Below are 25,229 nucleotides of genomic sequence, written 5' to 3'. Positions count from 1 at the left end.
CGCAAGATGGCGCTACAATTCTGCTACACTTTGCGATGTTTACAAAATTCGGAAAAGTACCAAAAATGAATTCTGTCTTGTTATATGCAAAGTTTAAAAAATATTAATCTATAGTAGTGAGATATTGTTGATTTCTTATTAGTAAACATATTTTAATTAGAATGAAAAAATGGAATTTTAAGCTATCTCACCTTTTTTTTTTCATACATAAACACCAGCTATTTGATCTCGATTTTAATTCCTGCTTTCATCTAGACATGCGCTATTCTGAATTGTACGCATTAGAACTATTTACTCTAATTTAAAGGTAATTCAGAGTATACACCTTATTTTTTAATTATTTATATAGTAAGAAGTTAACAGATAGTAACTTACAGTAACTTACTTAGTGATAAATAAATAAAATAAAAACCAAGGCTTTTATTTTTGCCTTACTTGGCTTTTATTTTATATTTATATACATATAACTGTGTGTGTACTTTACATTTAATTATAATGATATATATATATGTACTTTACATTTAATTATAATTTATTTAAAATATACATATTTACGTTTTGTAGTATTACCGATTGCAATAAAAAGGGAGGTGCACATCTAGATGTTATAATGGGCTCATATACAAAATTTCTAATCGTTTTTGAGTTATGGGAAATGCATATATACGTACTTACACATCACGAAAAAAATCCCTTTCAAGTATCAACTTAATCATAATCATTAGTCATAAGTATCAGCTTAGAGTAAATGGGATTACATTAACAATCCGTTTCTGGAAAAAAAAAAAATTGTGTTTGTACGTACAGACGTCACCTAAAAAATAGTTCACATGGATTCCGTAATCGTCAAAAATGGATATTTCCGTTGAAATATGATACCCCAAAATTTTTCTCGATTACAATACTTACTTCCTTTTTATTTCTCGATTACAATACTTACTCCTAAGTAAAGAACTTATATTAACCTACATATTCTTATTTAAACAATACCTAAGTGCAGTATATAAATATTTCAAATCAATAAAATCTCCCTATGGCACGCTCAAGAAAAAAAATCAATAATCATCTAAATTTTCAAATTACAGACATAATATGCGCTATAAATCTAAATGTAAAAAGCAAATACAAAATAACGCTTCACGCTATCAAAATTGATCATTTTCTTAAATATCAACAACTAAACAATATTTCAACTAAAACACATAATGTAAACAAGAGTTTGCCCGATGAGTTAACCAAAAAAATTCGAAATTATCAATGAAAAATGTGGCACACGGGTATTGTTAGCAAATGTATCATTCGTATTCGAACAGCAACCGCATCATTCGTATTCGCATAGAAACCGCATCATACGTATTCGCATAGCAACCGCATCATTCATACTCGAATAAACCTCATCGTACGACAGATGCGAGTAACGAACAGATGCGAGTAACGAAATGAATTTGTGAGTACCGAATCGGTACTTCGAGTCAACCGTTGTACCCGTTGCTCGGTAACGAATACATGCGGTTTGCTACAGCTCTACTACAGAATTTGCTGTAGTCTGTGTGTGCTTCGTTGTTTGCGTATTTAAATTGTGATGTATTCGTATAAAAGTAATGGGTAGGTATTGTTGTGTACCATTTTGCGAATCAAATGATTATAAGAAAAGACATGATAAAGGATTAAGTTTCCATGAATTTCCTTGTGATTTGGGTCTCAGAATGTTATGGTTAGAAAATATTCGACGTCAAGGTATGTGTGTTTATTTATTTGTTATTAATAAAAAGTTGCCATAGAATTTAAATGTGTGTTAATGAACATATAGTTAATGTAAATCATGCCAAAAATATGGTTTTCATGCAGGATTTTCGGAAGCGACTCGAATTTTAGCCATGTATATAGGAAAGTAAGATTAAAAAAAAAAAAAAAAAAAAACGCCAGGCCGAACCAGCTGTCAGTTTGGGGAAAGTGCAGATTCACCCATTGCTTCGCGCGTTTCTCAAAATCGCCAACTTGAAAATAGCAAGTCGAAGAATTGCACAAACTCGGTATCCATGTACACATCGACCCATTTTCACTTTAAAAAACATCAGAGAATTGCACAAACTGGGCATTGCGCACTCTCTTTGTCACACATCGATGTATATTCACTTAAAAAGTCAAAGGAGCAGCCAACAAAAAAAATGGGCATAATCTCAATAAACTACATTTTAATTCAAACAATGAAATAACATAATAAAGGAAATTCATCTTTGCACTACACAAAAGAAATATCCACTTACCTTATTTACGAATTAAGGTGTCTTTAGTCAAACAAAATTCCTTAACAGCATTCCAAAACTTCCTAAAATTATCTGAACTAGAATCTGTATACTAACCGTATACAGATGTAAACTGTAATGTAAAACTAACCATTTAAATGTGATATACGAAAATAAATTTGTATTAAATTCAAGTTAGCACAGAAAAGAACATATTATTAAGCATAAAACAATATATAAGCATTTATAACGGAAACAAAAATTCATTTAAAAAATATAAATTAGTATTAATATACTGAAATTAACCGGTTAAACATGATATATGAAAAAAATGTGTCTAAAATTCCAGTTAACACAGAAAACAATATACAGTCAAAAGTCGTTAATCCGGACTCGTCCGGACTTCGGCGATTCCGAATTATAGATCATCAGTTTAAATCTCGTAAGATGTCATGCAGAAATTCTAAAATTAAAAATATGAAACCGTAATTTATTAAATAAAGAACAATTATGATCTAAAGGGTATCAAAATTTACAAAAAAAAAAGCTTAATATTTATTTGTTTACTTTATTAAACATTTCTTTCAATGTAAGTTGTTTAAGTTGCTTCGTTTTTTATGTGGTAATACTTCCTCTTTAATTCTATAAACAGACATAATTTCTTGTTCAGTTACAAAGTTCCGCTGTTCAAATCCCGTAATTGCTGTGCCGAGAATACCGACTAATTTGTCAATTGAAATTTTTTCGTTTTCACTAACCTCTCTGTCACCTTCTTCATGTCTTTATCCATTTTTTGCAGCAATTCCACTTTTTGTTTGATGGACATCGAAACATACTTTCGTTTTGTAGATCCTTTGGGAGCTCCAGCATCGGAAATTCTATTTGACATAATCGAAAGTTCAAGTTTACTTTTATAAAATTGCTCTTACAGTCTGCAAAAAATAATAAGCCGGATCCACTTCGAAGATTAAAGAACAACGCAATCATGAACATTAACTGAAATAGATAATTAGATAATTTTAGCTTATACCGTCCGTTATACATTAAACGCGCATGCATAAACGTATTATGCGCATGCGTAAAAATATTTAAAATCGTCAGATGTCCGATTAGAAATATTCAATATTCTGCATTTGCGCACACGCATATGCGCAGTCGTAAAGGTCTTATGCGCACGCCTAAACGCCTTTGCGCATGTGTGAACATGGAGCATGCGCAGAAAGTTTTTAGCTTTGAGGTCCGGATCATGGGTTTCCAAATTAACGACTTTTGACTGTATTCCTTACACCAGCAGTGGTTTGCTAATTTTGATGACCATGGCGATGTATCAAACTAGTCTGTCATCTTAGATAATCATTAATATTTTTTTATTTCAATTTAATCATCTATTTATGTCACACCTGCCATCCTCTGAAAGGTTATTAGAAAAGCATTAACAATATATTATCTTGTTAAAATTTTACACCATAAAAATTGAGTGAAGGGAATGTGGTTCTAAGGTATTGGCTAATCTTTGAAATATGGTAACAGGTAGTTTGGCGACATTTTGGTTAGGCGATAAACGTTACTAGCTAGTACTTTAGCAGTGTACATGGATAAAGTCAAGAGTGTGCGCAATGCCATTTTTGTGCAATTCTGGGATTTTTTTTAAGTGAAAATAGGTTGACATGTACATGGATACCGTGTATGTGCAATTCTTAAAAACGCGCCAAGCAGTGGGCGATTCTGCACTTTCTCCCAATTTCGCACCTAATCTTCGCCATGATTAAGCACTTTTGTTCCTTAAAAGTTCTAGCATAAGCGTAATTCGGCTAGCAGATTGTTGGAAAAAAATGTTGAGTTAAAAAAAAAAAAATGCCTTTACTTCGTGAAAACAAAATGGCGTCAAAAAAAAAAAAAAAAAACTAGCAGGTTGTTGTAGCAGGGTTGGTCGCCAAATTTTCGCCAAAAAACCACGAAGTTACCATAATCCGCAGATTAACAACAGAAATTTCTAAATATGGTAAGTCAATATTTCCTTTTTGTCATGCATATATGTGATAACATGTATTTCCTTTTTTATGTTATTTCATTGTGTGATTTAAAATGTGGTTTATTGAGCTTTTGATTAGCTACAAATTTTCGCCACTTTTCGTGCTAAATAACTTTTGGCTGATCTTTAGAATATGGTAACTGGTAGTTTGGCGACATTTTGGAGGCGATAAAGGTTACTACCTGGGACTTTGGTAATAATGTGAGCAGTACTCAGTTCCGATTACGCATTATTTTGTGTGAGGGAAATGAGAGATCATGGGATATGTCATGTGATATTAATGGACGAATTACGGTTCTTTAATCGGAAAAGGGAGGGAAATCGGGAAAAAATCTGGAAATTTTGTATTTGGCTTTATTCTGTGTTGTGTGAAACAGTGTTCGTTAATTTTTGGATCCCATGGCCCTAACTAAAGTGAATTCGAAATGAGTATTTAGTGGAATTGAAAGGGGTAGTAATAAGTGTTTCTTTAAGGTTGTGCGAGATAGAAGTAAAGATGTTTTATTAAGTTATTTATTTTACCTGGTACCTTGCTGTGAACTATAAGTATGATTTTAAAGATCCTGAAACAGAAATAAGAAAAGTTTATCGGACACGTAATCAAGATTCTGAAGAAGATTAGGTAAGTTAGTATTTTTAATTATTTGAGGATATTATTTTGGTTGATCTTTACATTATGGTAACTTGGCGTTTTTTTGGCGAAAATTTAGCAACCAACTCTCCTACAGCAATCCTCTATTTTTTTTTCCCGCCGCCATTTTGTCTTCACGAAGTAAAGACATGTTTCTTTTCTTTTTATCTACTGAACACTTCTTCCAACAATCTACTAGCCGAATTACACTTATGCTAGAAATTTTCTCTAACAAAACTGCTTAATCATGACAAATATTTACTGCAAAATTGGGAAAAGTGCACAATACCATACTCCTTACGCTTTTTTCAAAATAACACATACACATAAACCATGTACACGCCGACTTATTTTTACTTAAAAAAACATCCCAGAATTGCACAAAAATGGCATTGCGCAGACTCTTCACTATATCCATGTACACTGCTTTTTTCTCATAAATTAGAAAAATTTCACGAAAATACATGACAATTTTCTCAATCTTTAAACCCGGTAAAAGGAACATATATGAAATTACCTGATCGCGAAAAAGTATTTACCCTTTCCAAATATGAACATTTCCACATATAAAATAAATAAAATATCCAAAAACTTTTACCTCTAAATCATGTATTACATTATACACGTCACCAACGAATTCATACCGCAAGCATTACAAATACTTAGTATCAAATATTTAAATTATTTCCATGCACCTTTACTTCAACTTAAACGTGTACCAAATTCCTACAAACATAAAATTCACAAAATAACTATCATTTAATTAAAATATCACTAAACCATGTACACGTCGACTTATTTTTACTTAAAAAAACATCCCAGAATTGCACAAAAATGGCATTGCGCACACTGTTCACTATATCCATGTACACTGCTTTTTTCTCATAAATTAGAAAAATTTCACGAAAATACATGACAATTTTCTCAATCTTTAAACCCGGTAAAAAGAACATATATGAAATTACCTGATCGCGAAAAAGTATTTACACTTTCCAAATATGAACATTTCCACATATAAAATAAATGAAATATCCAAAAATTTTTACCTCTAAATCAAGATCAATCTAACTTTTTTTTAACGTTAGGATCGTTTTTAACGTTAGGAATTTCAGGATCTTTATGATGTCATCATTCTCCAGATATTTTTTAAAAGTGAAAATAGATCAATGTGTACATGGACAAAATCAAGGGAGTGCGCAATGCTGAGTTTGTGCAATTCTTTGACTTGTTATTTTGGTTTTGTGTAGCGTCCATCTTGAAATTGTGCCATGCTGGCCAATTGCCAAGGAGCACCCTAAAATATATTTTTAGCAAAAACGGAGAACACAAGGCTGAAAGAGATATATCTCACAATTTCAATAAAATAAAGTTTCACGTGTAATATTATCTAACAATGAAAGCTAGGGCAGCAGAATAAAAGCATTATGTAATAACAAAATCAACAAATTTGGCATTCACCATGCACTTTACCTCCCCCCCCCACCCAAAAAAAAACACATTAAAGCAGAAAAATTTTCTTATCAAAATGGTAAATTTTATTAATTTTCTTAAGATTTATAGGTTAATCTTTGGGTTATGGTAACTTGGCGATTTTTTGGCGACCAACCCTGCTACAGCAACCTGCTAGTTTTTGTTTGGACGCCATTTTGTTTTCACGAAGTAAAGGCATTTTTTTTTTTTTAACTCAACATTTTTTTCCAACAATCTGCTAGCCGAATAACACTTATGCTAGAACTTTTATGGAACAAAAGTGCTTAATCATGGTGAAGATAAGTTGCGAAATTGGGAGAAAGTGCAGAATCGCAAACTGCTTGCCGCATTTTTAAGAATTCCACATACACGGTATCCATGTATACCTCGACCTATTTTCATTTAAAAAAACGGAAGCACTTCCGCAGAGAACCCGGTAAATGTACACATTGCCAAATTTAGCGATAATAGTTCAAACCTGGTAACCCAGCAGATTTATCCTATTCGCTTGTTTGAAGTTTGCAACCATTCCTCTTGCGTTCATTTTGTTGAATTATCACTGTTGTTGTTCACATTTGCAGATTTATATTATTCTTCTCTTATTTATTATTATTTTTTCTGAACTTTTTAACAATGAATAGATAGAAATATTTTCGTAGATAGATGCCGGTTCTCCTCGGGATGAAAGGAAGAAAATACGGCGGGAGGGGTGAATGCTAATTTGTAACACGGCTGTTCACGTTGTGTTCTTAATTATTAACAGCTCTAAGAACCATGAGCAGAATCATCAGGTTTCCAACCTCTAAAATAATTTGTTTCCTTAGGCCGTAAAAATGTGCATTTTAAATAAATAAATAATGCTTTTATTTTTATTATTAGTTATTGTCATCTAAAATTATGAGAATAAATCAATTTTGATGGCGTAAAATTTTAACAAGATAATGTTAATGCTTTTCTAACAATAATCTTTCAGAGGATGGCAGGTGTGACATAAATAGATGATTAAATTGAAATCAAAATTATTGATTATCTAAGATGACAGAATAGTTTGATGCATCACCATGGTCACCAAAATTAGCAAATCACTGCTGATGTAAGGAATATATTGTTTTCTGTGTTAACTGGAATTTAAGACAATTTTTTTTCATTTGTCGCGTTTAACTGGTTAATTTCAGTACATTAATACTAATTTATATTTTTAAATGAATATATCACGTTTAACCGGTTAGTTTTACATCTACATGCTTATTATCTGTGAATTTTTACTAATGCTTAATATATTGTTTTGTCTGCTAACTTGAATTTACGTGCACTAAAAATCACGTTAACAAAATATCACGTTTACGGCAAAGAATCTGTTTACGGCTCGGCTCATCGTCGATGAACCGCGAGCTTGGCGAGTAAAAATGCAACGGCGCCAACGGGTTCTTTCCCGAAGCACCAACCGGTTCTCTGCGGATGAAAACCCCAAAAAACATCCCAGAATTGCACAAAAATGGCATTGCGCATATTCTTGACTTTATCCATGTACACTGCTAAAGTCCTAGCCTGTAACCTTTATCGCCTTGCCAAAATGTCGCCAAACTACCTGTTACCATATTCCAAAGATTAGCCGATTTATAGTATTTCCCTGTTATCGGTACAAGATCCAGGAAAGTATGTTACATAAACATGTTTCTGAATCCAGTCGTAATAATAGAAAAGTACTGAATAATTCTCTGAATATGAAACTCTCAATTACATCAGTATACGTTATTGTATTGGAAAAAAGAAAATTTAACTTAAGATCCCTACATCATATATTGCAAAGGAGAATATTCGAAAGATTAATTCAATATTAATGGGAAATAATGAAATTTCGTAAATCATGGAATGTTATAATGCATTTATGAATCAGTGACGAAAATGTAGTTATTTGTTTAGTAGTTTGGTAATTAAATTCCTCTGATAAAAACAAAAAGAAGAGGGGAAAAAATGCTGGTAATGTTTGGTTTTAATGAAATTAAAATAGTTTTAATGAAAGTTTCCTGCTACTGCAAATATCATATGCACAAACAGTTCACGTTGATGTATTTAATCATATTTTGTCAAACGATTTTTGGCATTTGAAAGAAGCTTGCTTTAGAATATTGTGTTGTGAAATTTGTAAAAAAAATATCGTTATCATTAAGTACAAGATGACTGTTGTTACTAATCTCCATGCCTAGGAATATACAAGATGAGGTCCACGAGTCCATTCACCTTTAGGAAATCAAGAACAAGCTTAGGAGACCCGTAAAGGTCCACAAGAGACAACTCCAGGCACTCATATGTGCCGGTGATGCGGTGCATTGTGACACTTAGAACAAATTGGGTGCATCTTAACACCACTCTCAAAAGTAAGTCCCCTCAAGTGCCCACTGAAGAATCGGGAAAGTGTTGTCTGAACACATCTTTCGCAATCCATAGCAAGGGATCTTTCAAGACAATCAGCTTGATACCAGGGATGACTCTGGGGGGGGGGGGAATGAGCCAAATCTGCCTGTCAGCATGTCTTCTAATGGAATGCAGTTCAATATATGTCAGTGAATTGATTGTTGGCAAAGGTTCTTCAAAAGCCTACCTCGCCAGAATGTCTGCCATTTCATTCCCCCATATATCAACATGGGAAGGAATCCACTGAAGATGCACTTCACAGAGTGACGAGACCTGCCTAAGTTTGCTAAGAATTGCGGTTCCGGCCCTATCACCAACTCTTTGCCAGTTTGAAAGATATTTGATAGCGCTACGACTGTCAGACAAAATCCATACTGCCTTAAGATCTGTAAAGTACAAAACAGCATTTAGTCCCTCTTCGATGGCTATAAGCTTACTCTTAAAAACCAAACTGAAGGCAGAATTTCTTTTCTTTATTTTAACAATATTTCCATTTGTGCATTTAATGACAACACCACTACCGGAGCGAGAGTCCTCGCTTTTACTCGCATCAGTGTAGATGAGGGTAGCTTCAGCGGGAATTGCACGTGTAGTTTCCAAGGCAGATTGTCGTAACAGGGCAGGAATATCATTTTTCTTGGAAACTCGAGACGAAAGTTCCGCATGGAACCCGACTCCAGATAGTCCCTCAGATGGATCTAAACATTGTTTCAAGGAATGCTGCTCAACATAACGGTCAATTATACCAGCATACTCAATTTGACAAAGTGGACTATTTTTCTTAAGTCTTTGGTTACTACTCCAGTGCTGCAGAAATTCTGAAGTTCTATTCTGGGAGCTGTAACTGAGAAGTTTATTATAATATTTTACGAGGCCTGCATTTCTTCTTAGACTGAGGGGTTAAAGATCTGTTTCACACAACGCAATTTTATTCAGGCAACTGTTATGCAAGCCAGTTAGTTATAATGCGAGAAGCACTGAGTTGGACTCTTTCCAATTTCTGGAGGTTGGAGGAAGAGGCACAACAGTAAACGGGGAAACCGTATTCCAAAATAGGTCATATGATAGCTAAGTAAGTAGTTCTCAAAGTGCAAGCATCGGCTCCCCAATCACGTCCCAAGATATACTTCAGAATGTTTGGGTGTTTTCTGCCTTTAAAAACCAGTGCTTCCACATGTTTGTTACTAGTGATCTCTGGATCAAGAACAAAGCCCAAATATTTGGGATGTTTGTCATATGTAAGAGGCAAATTATTCATAAAAACCTTTGGATGATAATTATAAATCTTCTTATTGGTGGTAAAAAAACTAACAATAGATTTAGTTGGATTAAAACTCAATTTGTGGTCTTTCGAGAATTTCCACACTTCTTCAAGGATAAAATTTATATTGGTCTCAATTGAACTCTCATCTGGGCCAGAGCTCCAAAGGGCAACATCATCCGCAAATAGACCAACCTCACATCTCCTTGATAAATCTTTTCAATTCCAGCCAAATACAGGCAGGGAAGAATTGGGCTCAACACAGAACCCTGTGGAATGCCTTGGCTGAATTTAAAGGTGTTTGACATAGTGGAATTAAGCTTTACTTTTATCAGTCTATTTCTCAAGAAATCTGCGATCCAGATCAAGGCTTTACCCCTGATGTCAAAATCTTCGTAGAGTTTAACTATTAGTTTGTTTCCAGACACGGTCAAATGCCTTTGACAAGTCTAGAAAAGCAGCCACAGTATGATTGGTAGGTCCTGTTTTGCTCTTTATTATTGTTTTTTAATTCGAATCGCAGGTTCTCTCTCTTCTGGAGCAAAGGCTGCAAAACCGGCGAATCATGAGTAAAGTAAGGATTAAAAAGCTTTACCCTTTCTCTAGGTATAGTTCTTTTAGCTGCCCCAAAGAGCATATGCTTAAAAGTAATCCAGTTAGTATCAAAGTCACTTGAATGAATGCTAGGTTCAGCCAGGATGTCAACAAGACCACCAAATGCCTTCCAGTCTGCCTTAGCAAAATTCCAATATTTTTAATGATTAAGGAAAGTACACTGTTTCTTCTTTATTTCGATTAATATTGGAGAATGGTCACTCCCAATATTCTTCATAACTGTCCAGGTGCAATTTGGAAAGATAGTGGGATTTACTATAGACAGGTCAAGGGCTTCAGACGTGTTATAGCTATATGAAGAGTGCGTTGGAGTACCAACATTAAGGATCATGAAACCTGAGTCATCAACAGAATGAAGACGATTAAGTCCTCTCTGGTTCTGGGAAGAGCAACCTCATGCTGGGTGCTGAGCATTTAAATCACCCAGAAGTAGAGTATTTCCAGATAAAAGATTATCAAGGACTCCAGGCAGATTACCAATGTTGGGAGGGTGATATAAATTAAAGATGTTTAGTGGTTCACCTCTCCACAAAACAGTGACACCTTGCAACTCTAAATCTGAACCAGTGGGTACATTATAAATTTTGGAAATATAGTTAATGTCTCTGATAAGGAAAACAAGTCCACCACCTCCTTTCACATGTCTATCTAAATGGATGATGTTGTATCCCTTAACTTTTAGTTGAGAATTCTCTTTCAGTTTAGTTTCCTGTAGAGCGATAATTTGAGCTCCCTGGTCTTCAGCCAACTTCAGTATTTGGTCAAGTTTAGATTTCGCTTCCAATGTTGAAATACCATTGACATTACATTAAGAGTTCATAATCTAGGAGAAAGTAGCTTATTTTTCGGACGAGGTCCTCTCCCTAAACCTCGAACACACCCCTTTTGAACCTGCGCGACGGACGATGCAGTATGGATCACATTAGAAAGCTTCATGACTCATGGGTGGAGGAAAAGGGCAGCCTCTGTAAGTCGTGAGACCTGAGCACCAATGGTAGAGGACTGACTTGGCTCAGATGCCTGTAGGCTTTAGCTCGGTATAATGGAATAGCCTTCATGCCTAGGGTGGCCCTACCAGGAGTATACACTCCCAACGTACTTCGCCTATTCCACCCAGTGCCACCCCCTCGCCACGTTGAGGCAGGCTACAGGTCTTGAGGGGGACAAGATGACTGAAATGGAACTATCATACTACCAGATTAGAGCCTTCATTTACTTCCAGTTCTGTTGCAAAAAGTCAGCTACAGAATGTCACCAAATCATGTGTAGAGCTTTAGGTACTAATGTTGTATTATATGACACTGTGAAGGCTTAGTACTGAAATTTCAAAAACAAAGAAATTCAAGAAGCAGAACGTTCTGGCCGGCCTGCCTGCGAAAACCTATAGAAGGTGGCCAGTATACAACAACCACTCGAGAGCTTGCTAAGGAGTTAGATGTTATTGCCATGTCTATTAGTTGTGCTATGCATTGCATAAACTTGACATACAAGTTCAATTGTTGGTTGCCACATGAGCTGAGTCAAGCAGATAAGGACAGACGTGTTCGGCCTGCATTAGTATGCTTGAATATCAGCGCAAGGACAAAATTCTGGACCAGATTTTTGCTTACGATGAAAAGTAGATTTACTTCAAGAACACAGTCTGAAAAGCGGGTTGATCTGTGACTGGTGAGCCTGTGTTGACAGCGTTGGAAAGTGCAATTTGACTGACAAAAAGGTCGTGATTTGTATCTGGTGGGATTGCCGTAATATATTATCCACAAGAAATAGCTGCAAAAAAGTAAAACCTTTAACAATAAGGAAGGTGTACAGCAAGAGGTACTTCGTGTTGATGCTGGTATTAAAGGGAAAATGTTGAAATGAGTTCCGGCGCAAAAAGGTAATTGTGGCGACACACTGCCTTTCTGTGGCAACCCTAAAGAATTCGTCTGTCACGAGGATCACGTGCCCAGATGATGCATCATTACGTCTACGTCTGCTTTTCTGTTTGATAGTTAGTTGCACTTAAGATTTTGTAGAATTAGAAATGTCGTGAAAATAAATGTTGGTGTTTTTAAAAAGTGTCGGCTCAGATTTTCGAACCTATGATTTACTTGTTAAGCAACAGTAATGTTCCATCAAGATAATGCAAGACCACATGTATCTGCATTCACCACAACTGGACTCTCTACGGAATCGAATGGGATCTTTTGCCACACACACCATATTACCCCGACATCACTGCTTCGGACTTCTACCTTTTTTCATACCTGTAGCTACATCTTGCTGGTCCATTTTTCATAGGACATTGGAAATGAGGTTTGGGAGAGTTTTTGGACTCACGGTCACCAAGTTTCTGGGCCGAATGCTTTGAAAAACTACCAAAACATTAGCAGAAAATCATAGATTTGGGTAGTAATTACTACCTACAATAAAAGTACTGCTTTTATTTATTTATTTATTTTTGCTAACTTTATTAAGAATATTTTGTGGTGCAAAACTGTTGTTGCAACCAGATATTTTCTTTCTGAAAGTAGTCATTTAACATGCAGAAAATAGTTAATGTAAAATGATATAAATCCTCCTAGTAGTGCATCTCTTTGCACTTATTGATAAATAACTGTGGAACTACTCTTATGTACTCTATATAATTTCAAGAATACCATGTACACAGCGTTCTGTTTAAATTTAAAAAAAAATCTACGAATTGCACAATCTAGGCATTGCACATTATCAACAAAATAAATTAAAATAAATTACAAACAATTCAAAAAACAACAATAACGACTGAATTTCATACTAAAAAAACAATGAACATAACATTCTACAAAATAAGAACAACAATAAAATAAAATGCACTTACCATGAATGAACACTTCTTCAACCAGCAGAAATGTCAATTTCAAACATCGCCAAAACAATTTTACCACAAATTTGTTAAAAGAATCTTTTCCCGTTTGAGAACAGCGATGGAAAAACATGTAAATCACCAAATGAAACTCGATCGCATTTCCGATTATAAGCAGGCAACGTAGTTTTAACGTGCTGCTACGTAATCTCTATCATATTCATATGACAGCCAGACTCACTATCTGCAAAATTGATACTATCTTTCACAAATAAATGTTCAAAACCTTCTTCTAAATCCTTGTAGAATTTCCAGCCACCCGAAAAAATAGTTGTACCAGGCACGCGACTAAAATTTTGCCAACATATCTTTCATTGCACTAACCAATCAGCAGTTAAAACCACTACAGCAAAATCCAAGTTTCCACGTAAAAAGGGTTGTCATAGAAACCAACATCGCTCCCCAAACCATTGCAGAACATGCAATTGCACCCAAGACCAGCACAGAACACATATTGCCACATTTGGCGACCTGAGGGCATACATAAGTGTATTTCCATAACTGTATTTACACCAGGATTGACAAGCTTCTTCCACAATAAAAAAATAATAAAATAAAATAAAAATAAAAATAAAAAAATAAAAAAAAAACTAGCGGAAAAAAATAGTTTTTAAGTTTTGAACTTTTACATTTTATTTATATGTATGCTGTTGCTAAATTAAATATTTTGATTTTCTGTATAATTAAGTGGTCTCATTTGTATGCTTGCTTTTCTTGATAATATATACACACATATTGGGTATCTTAGCTATGAAATCTTTTTTTTTACATCAGTAAATTTAGGCAGTTCTCAAATTGAATTTCTGTTCACTTCAATAAGAGAAACCGCACTGTTTACAGATATCAGAATTGCATTAAAAAGGAAAAATTGCAAACTTAAATCTACATCTTCATTAAAACTATGTAACAAGACAGAAAATTTTTTACTGTTGTGTACCTATTTTATAATTTTGAATGGCTGAGTTCAAGAGAAAAAGTTATTCTAATTCTAATTCTTGTTGTTGAGCTTCAGTCTTAACTACATAACATAGGCTGTGAGAAGTTTCAGAAGTGACACATTCCTTTCTAGCATATAAGATACAGTGGATGGGCAAAAATATGGAAACACCTTGTGAAATGCATGTTTGAAAAGAAAGATTGATTTTAATGAAATATGTAGGTGGCGCTGGCGTTTTTGACTACTGACGCCACCTATACAACTTCGTAAATGTGCTAAACAGTTCAGTTGTTGTCGGAGTACTGTTATGTGAAGTTGTCATTGCATTATGTCAGAGTTAACAGACTTTGAACGTGGGCAAATTGTTGGAGCACGTATAGTAGGTGCTTCCGTAAGCAAGGTAGCCAAGGTGTTTAGTGTTTCAAGAGGTACTGTATCGAAGATTTATTCCGCATATTTGAGAAGCGGAAAAACATCATCTGCTAAATCACAGCGCGGACGAAAGTGTGTCCTGAGTGATCGTGACAGACGATCATTAAGAGAAATTGTGACGAAAAATAAGAAGACCACAGCTGCAAAAGTTACTGCTGAAATGAATGTTGTGTTACCGAACCCAGTGAGTACCAAAACAATTAGAAGGGAGCTTCATAAACAGGGAATTGCTGGCCGTGCTGCAATTGAGAAGCAACTCATCAGTGATGCTAATGCCCATAACAGGGAAAGGTGGTGTTTAAGTCATAAAGCCTGGACTATAGAGCAGTGGAAGCGAGTAATATGGTCTGACGAGTCTTCTTTCACATTGTTTCCCACTTCTGGCTGAGTTTACGTCTGGAGAACGCCATCTCAAGCCTATAATAAATAATAATATATGCTTGTTGCCAAGAGTGAAACATGGCGGGGGGGGGGGTTCTGTTATGGTTTGAGCAGCCATATTGTGGTCACCATGATAACTGTGTCAGGGCACATGACTGCCAAGACTTATGTGAACATTTTGGCTGATCAAGTTCATCCCATGGTACAAACTTTGTTCCCCGATGGTGATGGTGTCTTCCAAGACAACAAAGCCCCTGTTCACACAGCTCACATTGTCCAGGACTGGTTTTCTGAGCACGAGGATGAGTTGTCCCATCTCTCCTGGCCACCACAGTCACCAGACCTGAATATTATCGAACCTTTGTGGTCTACATTGGAATGGAAAGTGCGTTCTTGTTATCCACCGCCAACACCTGAACTTGCCACCATTTTGCAGGAAGAATGGTATAATATTCCCTCGGCAAACATACAGGAACTGTATTTATCCATTCCGAGAAGACTGCAAGCTGTTTTGGATGCCAACGGGTTTCCTACACCATATTAAGCAAAGAAACATGTTTTTTTAAAGGTGTTTCCATATTTTTGTCCAACCCCTGTATGTTACATTGCAAATGGTATCAGAAAAAAGTAAAATTTTGGAAGTGTTGTATTCTTAAAAGGACTGGTAATTTTTTCCCATGATAGAGAAAACTGGCCTGAAGAAATGGATTTTTTATTTATTTTATACATACTTTCAGGAATTTTTGTACATACATAGATAATTTTAGTGCAGTTATATGTGAAATTGTATTTTTATGTGTAATGTAAGAAAAATCTATAAGACAAATGCCAGAAAAGTAAGAATGCAAGGACAAGTGCATTTAATATTGAGTAAATGGGTATCTCGGTAATTTGGTGAGGTAACGGCAAGCTAATAACAGTTTGGCGACTTATTTTTCCGCCAAATTAGGCAAGAAATCACCAAAAGTCACCAAAGATAGTGAACATTTGGTTACATTTCAGTTCGGTCCCTGTATCACCATAAATGGGTATCGTAATTGAATAAATGTAATTGTCCACTATATGTTTTCTGTAAACATAATTAAACTCTCATATTGCTTTCGAGTAATTCTGAGAAGCAGAAAGTACTAGAAATATATAAAGCCAGAAAGAGAGCATCTGCTCTCAGTTAGTTTGTTGTTATTGTTGCGAGTTGTTAGTTCAGTGTGAGATTGAATTAACTTTCTCTTTAGTTGATCTTTGCATTGCATCGTGTTTAATGTTCTTAGAGTAGTTTTAAGTGTAACTACTGATTGTACTGTGTAATACTGTGATCACTTGTACGAATATTTATGTGGAAATTTCCAGAGCTTCGAAATATATCTTTTGATAAAAATAAATTTTATTAATCATTAATCAGACCTGTGTGCATTTAATCTGTTACAAACCCATACGCACACAACAATATGTAACCCTGTTACATAATTAATCAGTTTAAATGTTTCCATTATATATATGGATAAAAGTGATGCAAAATATTGTATAAATTCAAGCATGTTTACATTGATATATTCCTAAAAATTAATTTTTAAATATACAAATTTTTCAATTTTAGTTCAATGCGTGTTGTATGAAATGCAAATTATACAGTTTAATTCAGGTTCTTGTTTTCTCTGAATAAAATTGGAAAAAGAGAAGAACCTAAAAATAGTTTATTAATTGCAAACTAAATTAATTAAATTGTTCAATTAAGACCAGATTAATGCAATTCAGTTAGTTCATTTAATAATCAAGTTTATGAATAAAATGTGCATTACAAATCTAAATACATAGCAAATTTTCTCCTCAAAAGGGAAGGCTTTACTAGCTTAAATATTTACCTTTACTTGTGAAACATGTCATTATGTATCTGTGATATTTACAGACATTAAATAATTTATGTATTTTAATCCTTGCTTTTGTTTTCCTACTTAGATCCTGACACTGGATTGCCATGGGTTCCTAAAGAACTTTCTGTTGTGTGTGGCCTTCATTTCAGTGAAAATCAGTATAAAAAAGGCATATCAAGAAAAATACTTAAACCTAAAGCTGTTCCAACGATTTTCCCTAATTATCCATCATACATACAAAAGGATATTTTAAAGAAATCAATGGAATGCATATCTGATCATTCTCTTAAGCTAAGAACAATGTCCAGTCTAAAATATCGTAGACTACACAGAAAAAATACAAATAGACCATTTATAGTGAAGTGCAATTTAAATAGTTCGAAGCCAACATCTGTACAAAAAACTGAATTTGAAAGCAGGTCTGTTGAAGTCAGCGAGTTAGATGATATTATCAGAGGAGCATGTGATGTAAATGAAATAGATATTTTTATCAGAAATAAAAATGATTGTCAGAATGTACATAATGATGAAAGTGTATCTCATTTTGAATTTGGTGCAACAGCCATTGATGAATGTGAGCATATCACACAGAGAATGTGTGCAAAGGAAAATTATGATGAACTCAGGCTAGCAAAAGAACGTATTCAAATTTTAGAAGAAAAAATTAAATTTCTTGAGACAGAGAATGAAAAACTATTAAAAGATAATGAATGTCTGACCAGAATGCTTTGTGCAAGAATTTAAAGTAGAACTGCTGTTGTCTTTATGAATAAAAATATAAGTTGCAATTTATAAAGAAATAAACTGCAAATTCTAAAGCCAACTTTTTTATAATATGTATATATATAAAATTTTAAATCGTTCATTAAGATTGCTGTAAATAACATTCAAAATGTTAGTAATTATGCAAAATTATTTGCTATAAATAACATGCAAAATTTTAATAATTATGTGAAATTATAATTAATATTATGTACACTGTGCGAAAAAAATGGGACAATTGTATATCTCCCGTTCTAGTGGGCCGATTGAAGAAAATTCAACTTTCGTTTTTCATGTCTCGAAAGCGTGACTTAGGATATGTGTTAGATTTATATATAGCATTGTTCTAATAAAGGTATTTTGACACAAAATCGGGCTTTTTTCTGAAATGATATGCCAATTTTTTTCCATATTTCGATTCTGCAACTCAATTTATACCAAACTGCGAAGCATTGTAAAAATGGTACGAGTTTGTGTAAAATGTTTTTAAAACATTAGCTTCTCAGTGTTAATTGAATTTGATATATATTTATTAATATCCTTTGAGTATCAGCATTGGTTCGTAATCCCTTCTATTCGCGGAAATATTTGGCTTGACTAGAATTGCCGGTTTGGCTTTACCTTATAACTCGAGTAAAGACGAAACACCTTCGTATTTACGTATTTTTATAAATTTTTGTTCATTGAACGGGAGTTGGTTTGTTCCCCTTGAAAAGTCAATTAATTTCCGATCAATGACAATGATTACATTTTTTTAATTTCATTTTTCCTTTTACAATTGAAATTTTGTTCTTCATAATGATTTAATTCCAGTCCCCGTTAAAACATTATTAACATTTTACTTTCAAGTTACTTCAAAACATCTTTCAAAATATAACTTGCCAGTATTATTTGATTCTTCCTTACATATTTCAAAATTTAGGTTCATTCCAAATAAGACTAACATATTTTTTATGATTTATTTTTTAAATTTGTATTTTAAAATAATATTTGTAAATTTTTCGAAAACATTTTGAATTATAACCTATAAAAGTTTATATATCATCTTAAAGCATAACTGCAAAAAATTAAAGTTTTTTATTTAAAATTTACTGAGATATACATGAATTTACATTTTGTTGTGTTTTAAGTTTGGTGTATTTATTATAAGAGATAGTAACAAAAATGGGGTTTACGCATTTTGTTAAAATTTTTTGAAAGTATGAATGATGACTTTTCCCCGCTCGTGGACAATGAAGAAAAAGGAAAGGAAAATAGGTTGCTATAAATTAAGAAGTTCACCAAATGAATTATTTTTGGCGTAAACTGAAAAAAATTTGCCAAGATAAATTTTTTAATTTCTCCATAAATTTCTCACCAAAAAATTATGAAAGATCTACAAAATTTAATATTTATTCATAATTTTAGTCGCAGAATCAAAATATGGAAGAAAAATTGGTACAGTACAAAGTCTGAAATCCGGACCCTTTGGGACTTCAGCGATTCCGGATTTGAGATTTTTCCGGATAATAGATCATCAATTTAAGTTTGGTAAGATGGCATGCAAAAATTATACAATTAAAAATATGAAATCGTAATGTATAACATAAAGAACAATTATGATCTAAAGGGCATCAAAATTTACAAATGAAAGCTTAATACTTATTTACTATTTGCTTTATTAAACATTTCTTTCAATGTAAGTTGTTTAAGTTGCTTCCATAAAAAATTCAAAATGTTACTTTTTCTTATGTCATATACAGTTGACACCAATGCCCATACTCCTCGCATAATTTTGAGACTGATCCATTTTTTGCAGCAATTCCACTTTTTGTTTAATGGACATCGAAACATGATTTCGCTTTGTAGATCCTTTGGCAGCTCTATAACTGGAAACTCTTTTCGATATAATCGAAAGTTCAAGCTTAATTTTTATAAAATTGCTGTAATAATAATAGTGTGCAAAAAATAATAAGCTGGATCAATTCAGAAGATTAAAGAGCAGCTCTGTCTGCTACATTAACTAAAATGCCTTAGAATCAGTTAAGATAATTTTAGCCTAGCTTAATAGCGTCCGTTATACATTATTGGCTGTGTATCACAAGATTGGTGACGAAAGCCAAGTTGTTCCACTAAATTTGTCTTGCTCCTATTGCGTACTGAATTAAGCATGAATTGTATTAGTTATTTACTATACCTATGTTTATTTCTTGCACATGCTTAAAACTAATCCGAGTCCTGAATAAATAAACTCCCACATATACTCAAGACTTTATCTAGGGTCGATGCTAGATACTTCCTCTAAATTCTGCTAAAAAGTGCCTTCACATGTTCTAAATTTTCACTGTGCCTAAACTTTGGATCTCAGTGCTTTCCCCTCCAATTATAAAAAACTTCTCATCCCTTAATTTTGCCGCTCTGTGCTTTCCCAAACTCCAAAAATTGTGTCTTCCCTAAATTCTGCCGCCGTTTCTGGGTTTATGGTGAATAACATATCAGTTATTCTTAATTAAAAACTCTTAATTAAATATATTCTCTTGGCCTATGAGTTTCATCAACAAAATCTATTTTTAGCATATGAAAAGAAATTTTTGTTGAATTTTTCCTCGTCAACATTTCTTACAGCGTTTAAAAAATCTATAATCATCGCCAAGCGTAATGTTAGCAGAAAAGGTTGCCTTACTATTGTTATTCAATTACTAATATAAAAAATCTGATGTGTACACCACATGACTTCCTTGTACGGAATATTAAATTATACGCATTTTTTCTTACATTTCGTTTAAACTTATTGGATTAAAATAAACCTACTTCGCCGACACCGCATAAACCACAATAGAATGAATGCATTCTTTAAAATTCACTCTATTTGTTTACCATAGCGACACTCTGGCGCTAGGTTCACTTAACAGTATTATATATTGTTCATATTATAACTCAGAATGCACAAAATTTATATCATTTAAAGAATTATCTAATCGTTGCCAAATGTTCTATTCAAATACTATAATAAAGATAGAACGATGTATAAAAGGAATTAAGCAAACAAAACAAAAAAGAAACAGTTTTTCACAGACAATTTAGTATTTCTCATTTAATTAATTTAGTTCTCACAGTTACGAAGTAAATCTTAAACACTTATTTCCTCGGAAAAATTCCAGAAAGTATTAAGCATGATTTAATTTGCAATAATAAATGAAGGCGTTATCTTTGTTGTTGCGAAGCTACGTTACTCTGCTGTTTCAAATGTAAACAAGCAATGGCCGCCATCAAAAAATTAGTAGGCTTAGCGGCACTTAAACAATTTAATTGCTGATAATTCTAAAAATATTGCATACAGATTTACTAAAGGCATAAAAACCTTAACCGGAACAACATAATTCAATCAATTTTAAAGGAAAAAATGTACAATTTACAAACATATAAGAGTAAAGAAACCAAGATCACTGAGCCAGGTAACAGAGTGGATATATATATATATATATATTTATATACGTTTGGCGCGGCCGATTGCTACCAAAATAATAGGTGCACATCTACATGTTATAGTAGTCCTATATACAAAATTTCAATGTTCTGAGGCATATCGTTTTTGAGTTATGTGAGATACATTCATACAGACGCCACGAAAAATTCTCTTCAGAATTCATTTTAAAGCGGTTTTATAATTTTTTTGGAGGAAAAGTCTTTTATTCTGTCCTTACGTACAGATATCACGCATATACATCGTAAATTACATTCAAAAGCAGTCAAAATGGATATTTTCGTTGAAATGTGCTGCCTGAAACTTTTCGCGATCACAATACTTCCTTTTTACTTCATACAAGGAAGTAAAAAAAGTTTAGACATTACTGCAAGAGTTATTACTGAAGCTGTCATGTATTGATAAACATGCGGTGTTGAAAGCAAAATATAGTAAATAATTACTCGCCAGGTCGGCATCAGGGATATAAAATAGGTGATGTTTTGGTTTGAGAAGTAATGCCAAGCGGACACTCAGCTGTGGAGCCAAATTATTAATCTCGCAAATTTATGCTTACGTGATTGTTTTTTCATAATGATATATTTTATTGAGTGCCGAAGTGAAATTAAGAATCGGAATTTTTAAGTGGAAATCTCCACACGTTTTATTATGGAAGGAAAAATCAAACGCACATGCGTAAAGCACACCAAAAAGAAAAAAAAAAAAAGTTTGTGGCTTTGAGGATATTCCGGATTTTGTCTTTGTACTGTATATTATTTCAGAAAAAGTCTGATTTTGTGTCAAAATACCTATGTTAAAACTATATAATATAAAGTGATATTATTATTGCCAAAGCAAATCTACTTTGATTAAATTATGTAACGAGCTATAATTTTTTTAAACCTACATAAATAAGTACAGTACAAAGTTCAGTATCCAAACTTGTTGGGATTTTGTCGATTTTAGAACTATCTGCATTTTAGATCATCTGTTTAATTCTAGTAAAATGCTATGTAAACATTATAAAATTAAATATATGAAATAATAAGGCATTTCTATCTTGAGGAAATCAGAATTTGGAAAAATGCTCAATATTTATTTGTTTTTTAAATATTTCTTTCAATATAAGTTGTTTTTTTTTTTTTTTTTTTTTTGTGTGTGTGTGTGTGTGTTAATACTTTCATTTTATAGATACACATAATTTCTTATTCAGTTACAAAATCCCATCATATTAAATCTAGTAAGATGGCATGTGTAGAAATTATTAATTGAAAAATATGAAAATATTGTTCATGAAATAATGAAACATATATTACCTTAACAGAATAAAATTTTCTGAAAAAAAAACTCTCAATATTGATATGTTTGTTTTATTTTTTTAATGTAAGTTGTTGTTTTGTTTTTGTGCTAATACTTTTTCTTTAGTTTTATAGATAGAAATAATTTTTTGTTCAGTTATAAAGTTCATCTGATTGTAATTGCCACGTCGAGAATTTGCACAAAACGTTTGATCAAAATCTTTTCACTTTCAAATGTCTATCATTTTCATCGCTATCGGTTGCGATATTTTCTGGATTTAAAACCGTACTATAGATTTTTTGCATCTCTTAGTTGATTACTGATTGGGACATGGTGATTCCAATGGAAAACTTCTATTACATTCCCTTCATTTACTATCACTTTTCCACAAATTCCATTAATTATAAAATTTCACCTTTTGTAGAGTATAAAATCTATGTTAAAAGAAGATTACTATTTTGTCATTGCACTTTCTTAAACACAAATTGTGCCAACACTATTTTCTTGTACTGAGCTTGGTACCAAATATATTTTCACTTTGCAGATCCTGTTAACAGCTCAGAATTGGAAAATCATTACAATATAATCGAAAATTCAAACTTTTAATTTTGATAAGAGAGCTGTAATAATAACCTAGAAAAATATTAAGCTGAATCAAATTAGTTAAAGAAGAACATAATTTGCTACATTAACTGAACTTATTTTCATCTGAATGCAATTCTTTCCGTCTTCCCACTGTTATAGCAGTAACCCACCTTCGAACAATTAAGTTTCGGGGCTTAACTTGCTTAATGGAAAAATATTAACTACCCCAATTACTCAAGAGCTGAAACTGTGGTCATCTCTAAGCATCTATCAATGTATTTTCGTTGGTCATGATATTGCCAATGATTCCTGGCCAGCAGGCATTTGGCTGGTACATGCAGGAATCTTAATTAGTCATGGAAAATTGCTTTTGTGACACAGCTGCCTTTTCTGGAGTATGTAGTTTCCATTTCTAAATTTTGTAAAAAAAAAAAAAATCATTCTGGTGGTCCGGGTCCGAAAGCCTGGATGGTGTATCCTTTTGGTCCGGATTTCAGACTTTGTAGTGTAGCCCTTTGAATTTTGATGATGCAGTACCCACTGATTATTACAATCACTTCCAAATATATCTGAGATTAATAAATGGTAATTTGTGTATCCAAGATCTGGATTTGTGTTAACAAAGTTTAAATTCTGAAAAAAAAAAAAAAAAAAACCACCATGAGACACATCCCACAGCAAACAAATATGTTTGGGCTTCACTTTTTAGGTTAGATACAAAAATGTTAACCCTGCTTCCACAAATATGGCTAACATCAGTATAGTATACTATTATTGGCCATGGTGTGTTTTCGTAGCCAACAAGTGTTTGACATACAGAAATCTTAGTTGGGAGGTAAATCGCTTTTCCTCCTGGAAATTCCTCGAGGATATTTCTTAAAACCAGATAAATTTCATGCGACTTGTATTCCTATGGTAGCCCAGGTAAAATGAGTTTTATCCTGCTATCAGCCAAGATCTGCCTTTTGCTTTTCACCATGCAGTTTCTGATAAACAATGTTGTTTTTCTGTGAGCTTTTCATCACTAGGTGCAAATTCTGTCTTAGTATTTTAGTGAACTCCACAGCTTCGGTACTCAAAAGAGCACTCATAGCTTGACACCATTCAGGAAGGTAAAACATAATTTTTTAATAACTACAAGAATTTGTATCTGATATGCTGTGGCCTAATTAAAAGTCTAGAGCCGTAAATACAGCATTTTTTCAAAGGTCAAAATAACGTTTTTCTTTGTTTTCATATGGGAAAAAAAAGTTATGAGGAATCGGGATGGTTTTGGTCTCCCTTAAAACTTAGAATCCTACCTGTTGATTAGGTCTTGAATATGCTATATTTGTTGCGTTGAAAGCATTAAAGTAAATAAATTTTGTGTAAATGAACCAGTTTAATGATAAATAAGTATTTCATTTTTTAATAATTTTTAATTAACAAAATTCTTTATCGTTAAATAATAATTTATTAAGTAGTATAATAAACTTATCATTATAGTGACTTGAATTATTAATAAGAAGTGTACATTATTGATTTTACTATCTTAAGTAACTCTCAATAATGTATTTTTCTCCACCTATGGTTATATCAAAATGAAGCTGTAGAAAAGAAATTATGCTTTATGCTCCCTCTTTAGAAACCTGTATTCATTTTTTGTATCAAGAATTTATGTTGTATCTTCCCAGAAAGAAGCTATTTTATTATATCATTATGCTATGAAATGGCCATGATTTTTACATAAAGTAAAAATTTGTTCAAGTTCTATACTAATAAAGAAGTTCGAACATTCTGCATTTTATCTAATAATTTTTTGTAATATTAGCTGGCAGTGTACTGCAGATCTTGAGCGATTATTGTTCCAGCAAGATGTGGTAACATCGTATATAGCCTGAGAAAACATGACTGTTATAAAAAATGTTTTCCATTCGTATTATTTCTAAACAAGGAGATAACGTTATAGCTTGTACAGACTTGTCAA

General features: G+C 33.1%; 1 protein-coding gene across 1 annotated transcript; it reads left to right on the top strand.

The window, feature by feature from the left end:
* The first annotated feature begins 1,373 nt into the window (after positions 1-1,373).
* On the top strand, positions 1,374-25,042 carry LOC146998453 (uncharacterized). Its single transcript, XM_085810685.1, has 2 exons — positions 1,374-1,737; positions 17,261-25,042. The coding sequence occupies exons 1-2, from the start codon at positions 1,602-1,604 to the stop codon at positions 17,917-17,919; spliced, it is 795 nt and encodes a 264-aa protein (XP_085666811.1). The 5' UTR covers positions 1,374-1,601; the 3' UTR covers positions 17,920-25,042.
* Positions 25,043-25,229: the final 187 nt, after the last annotated feature.

This window comes from Stegodyphus dumicola, chromosome 2 (assembly GCF_044657685.1).
Source record: "Stegodyphus dumicola isolate Sdum_Otavi_A_Nest chromosome 2, ASM4465768v1".
NCBI classification, from domain to species: domain Eukaryota; kingdom Metazoa; phylum Arthropoda; class Arachnida; order Araneae; family Eresidae; genus Stegodyphus; species Stegodyphus dumicola.
This window is presented reverse-complemented; position numbering and strand designations above follow the sequence as displayed.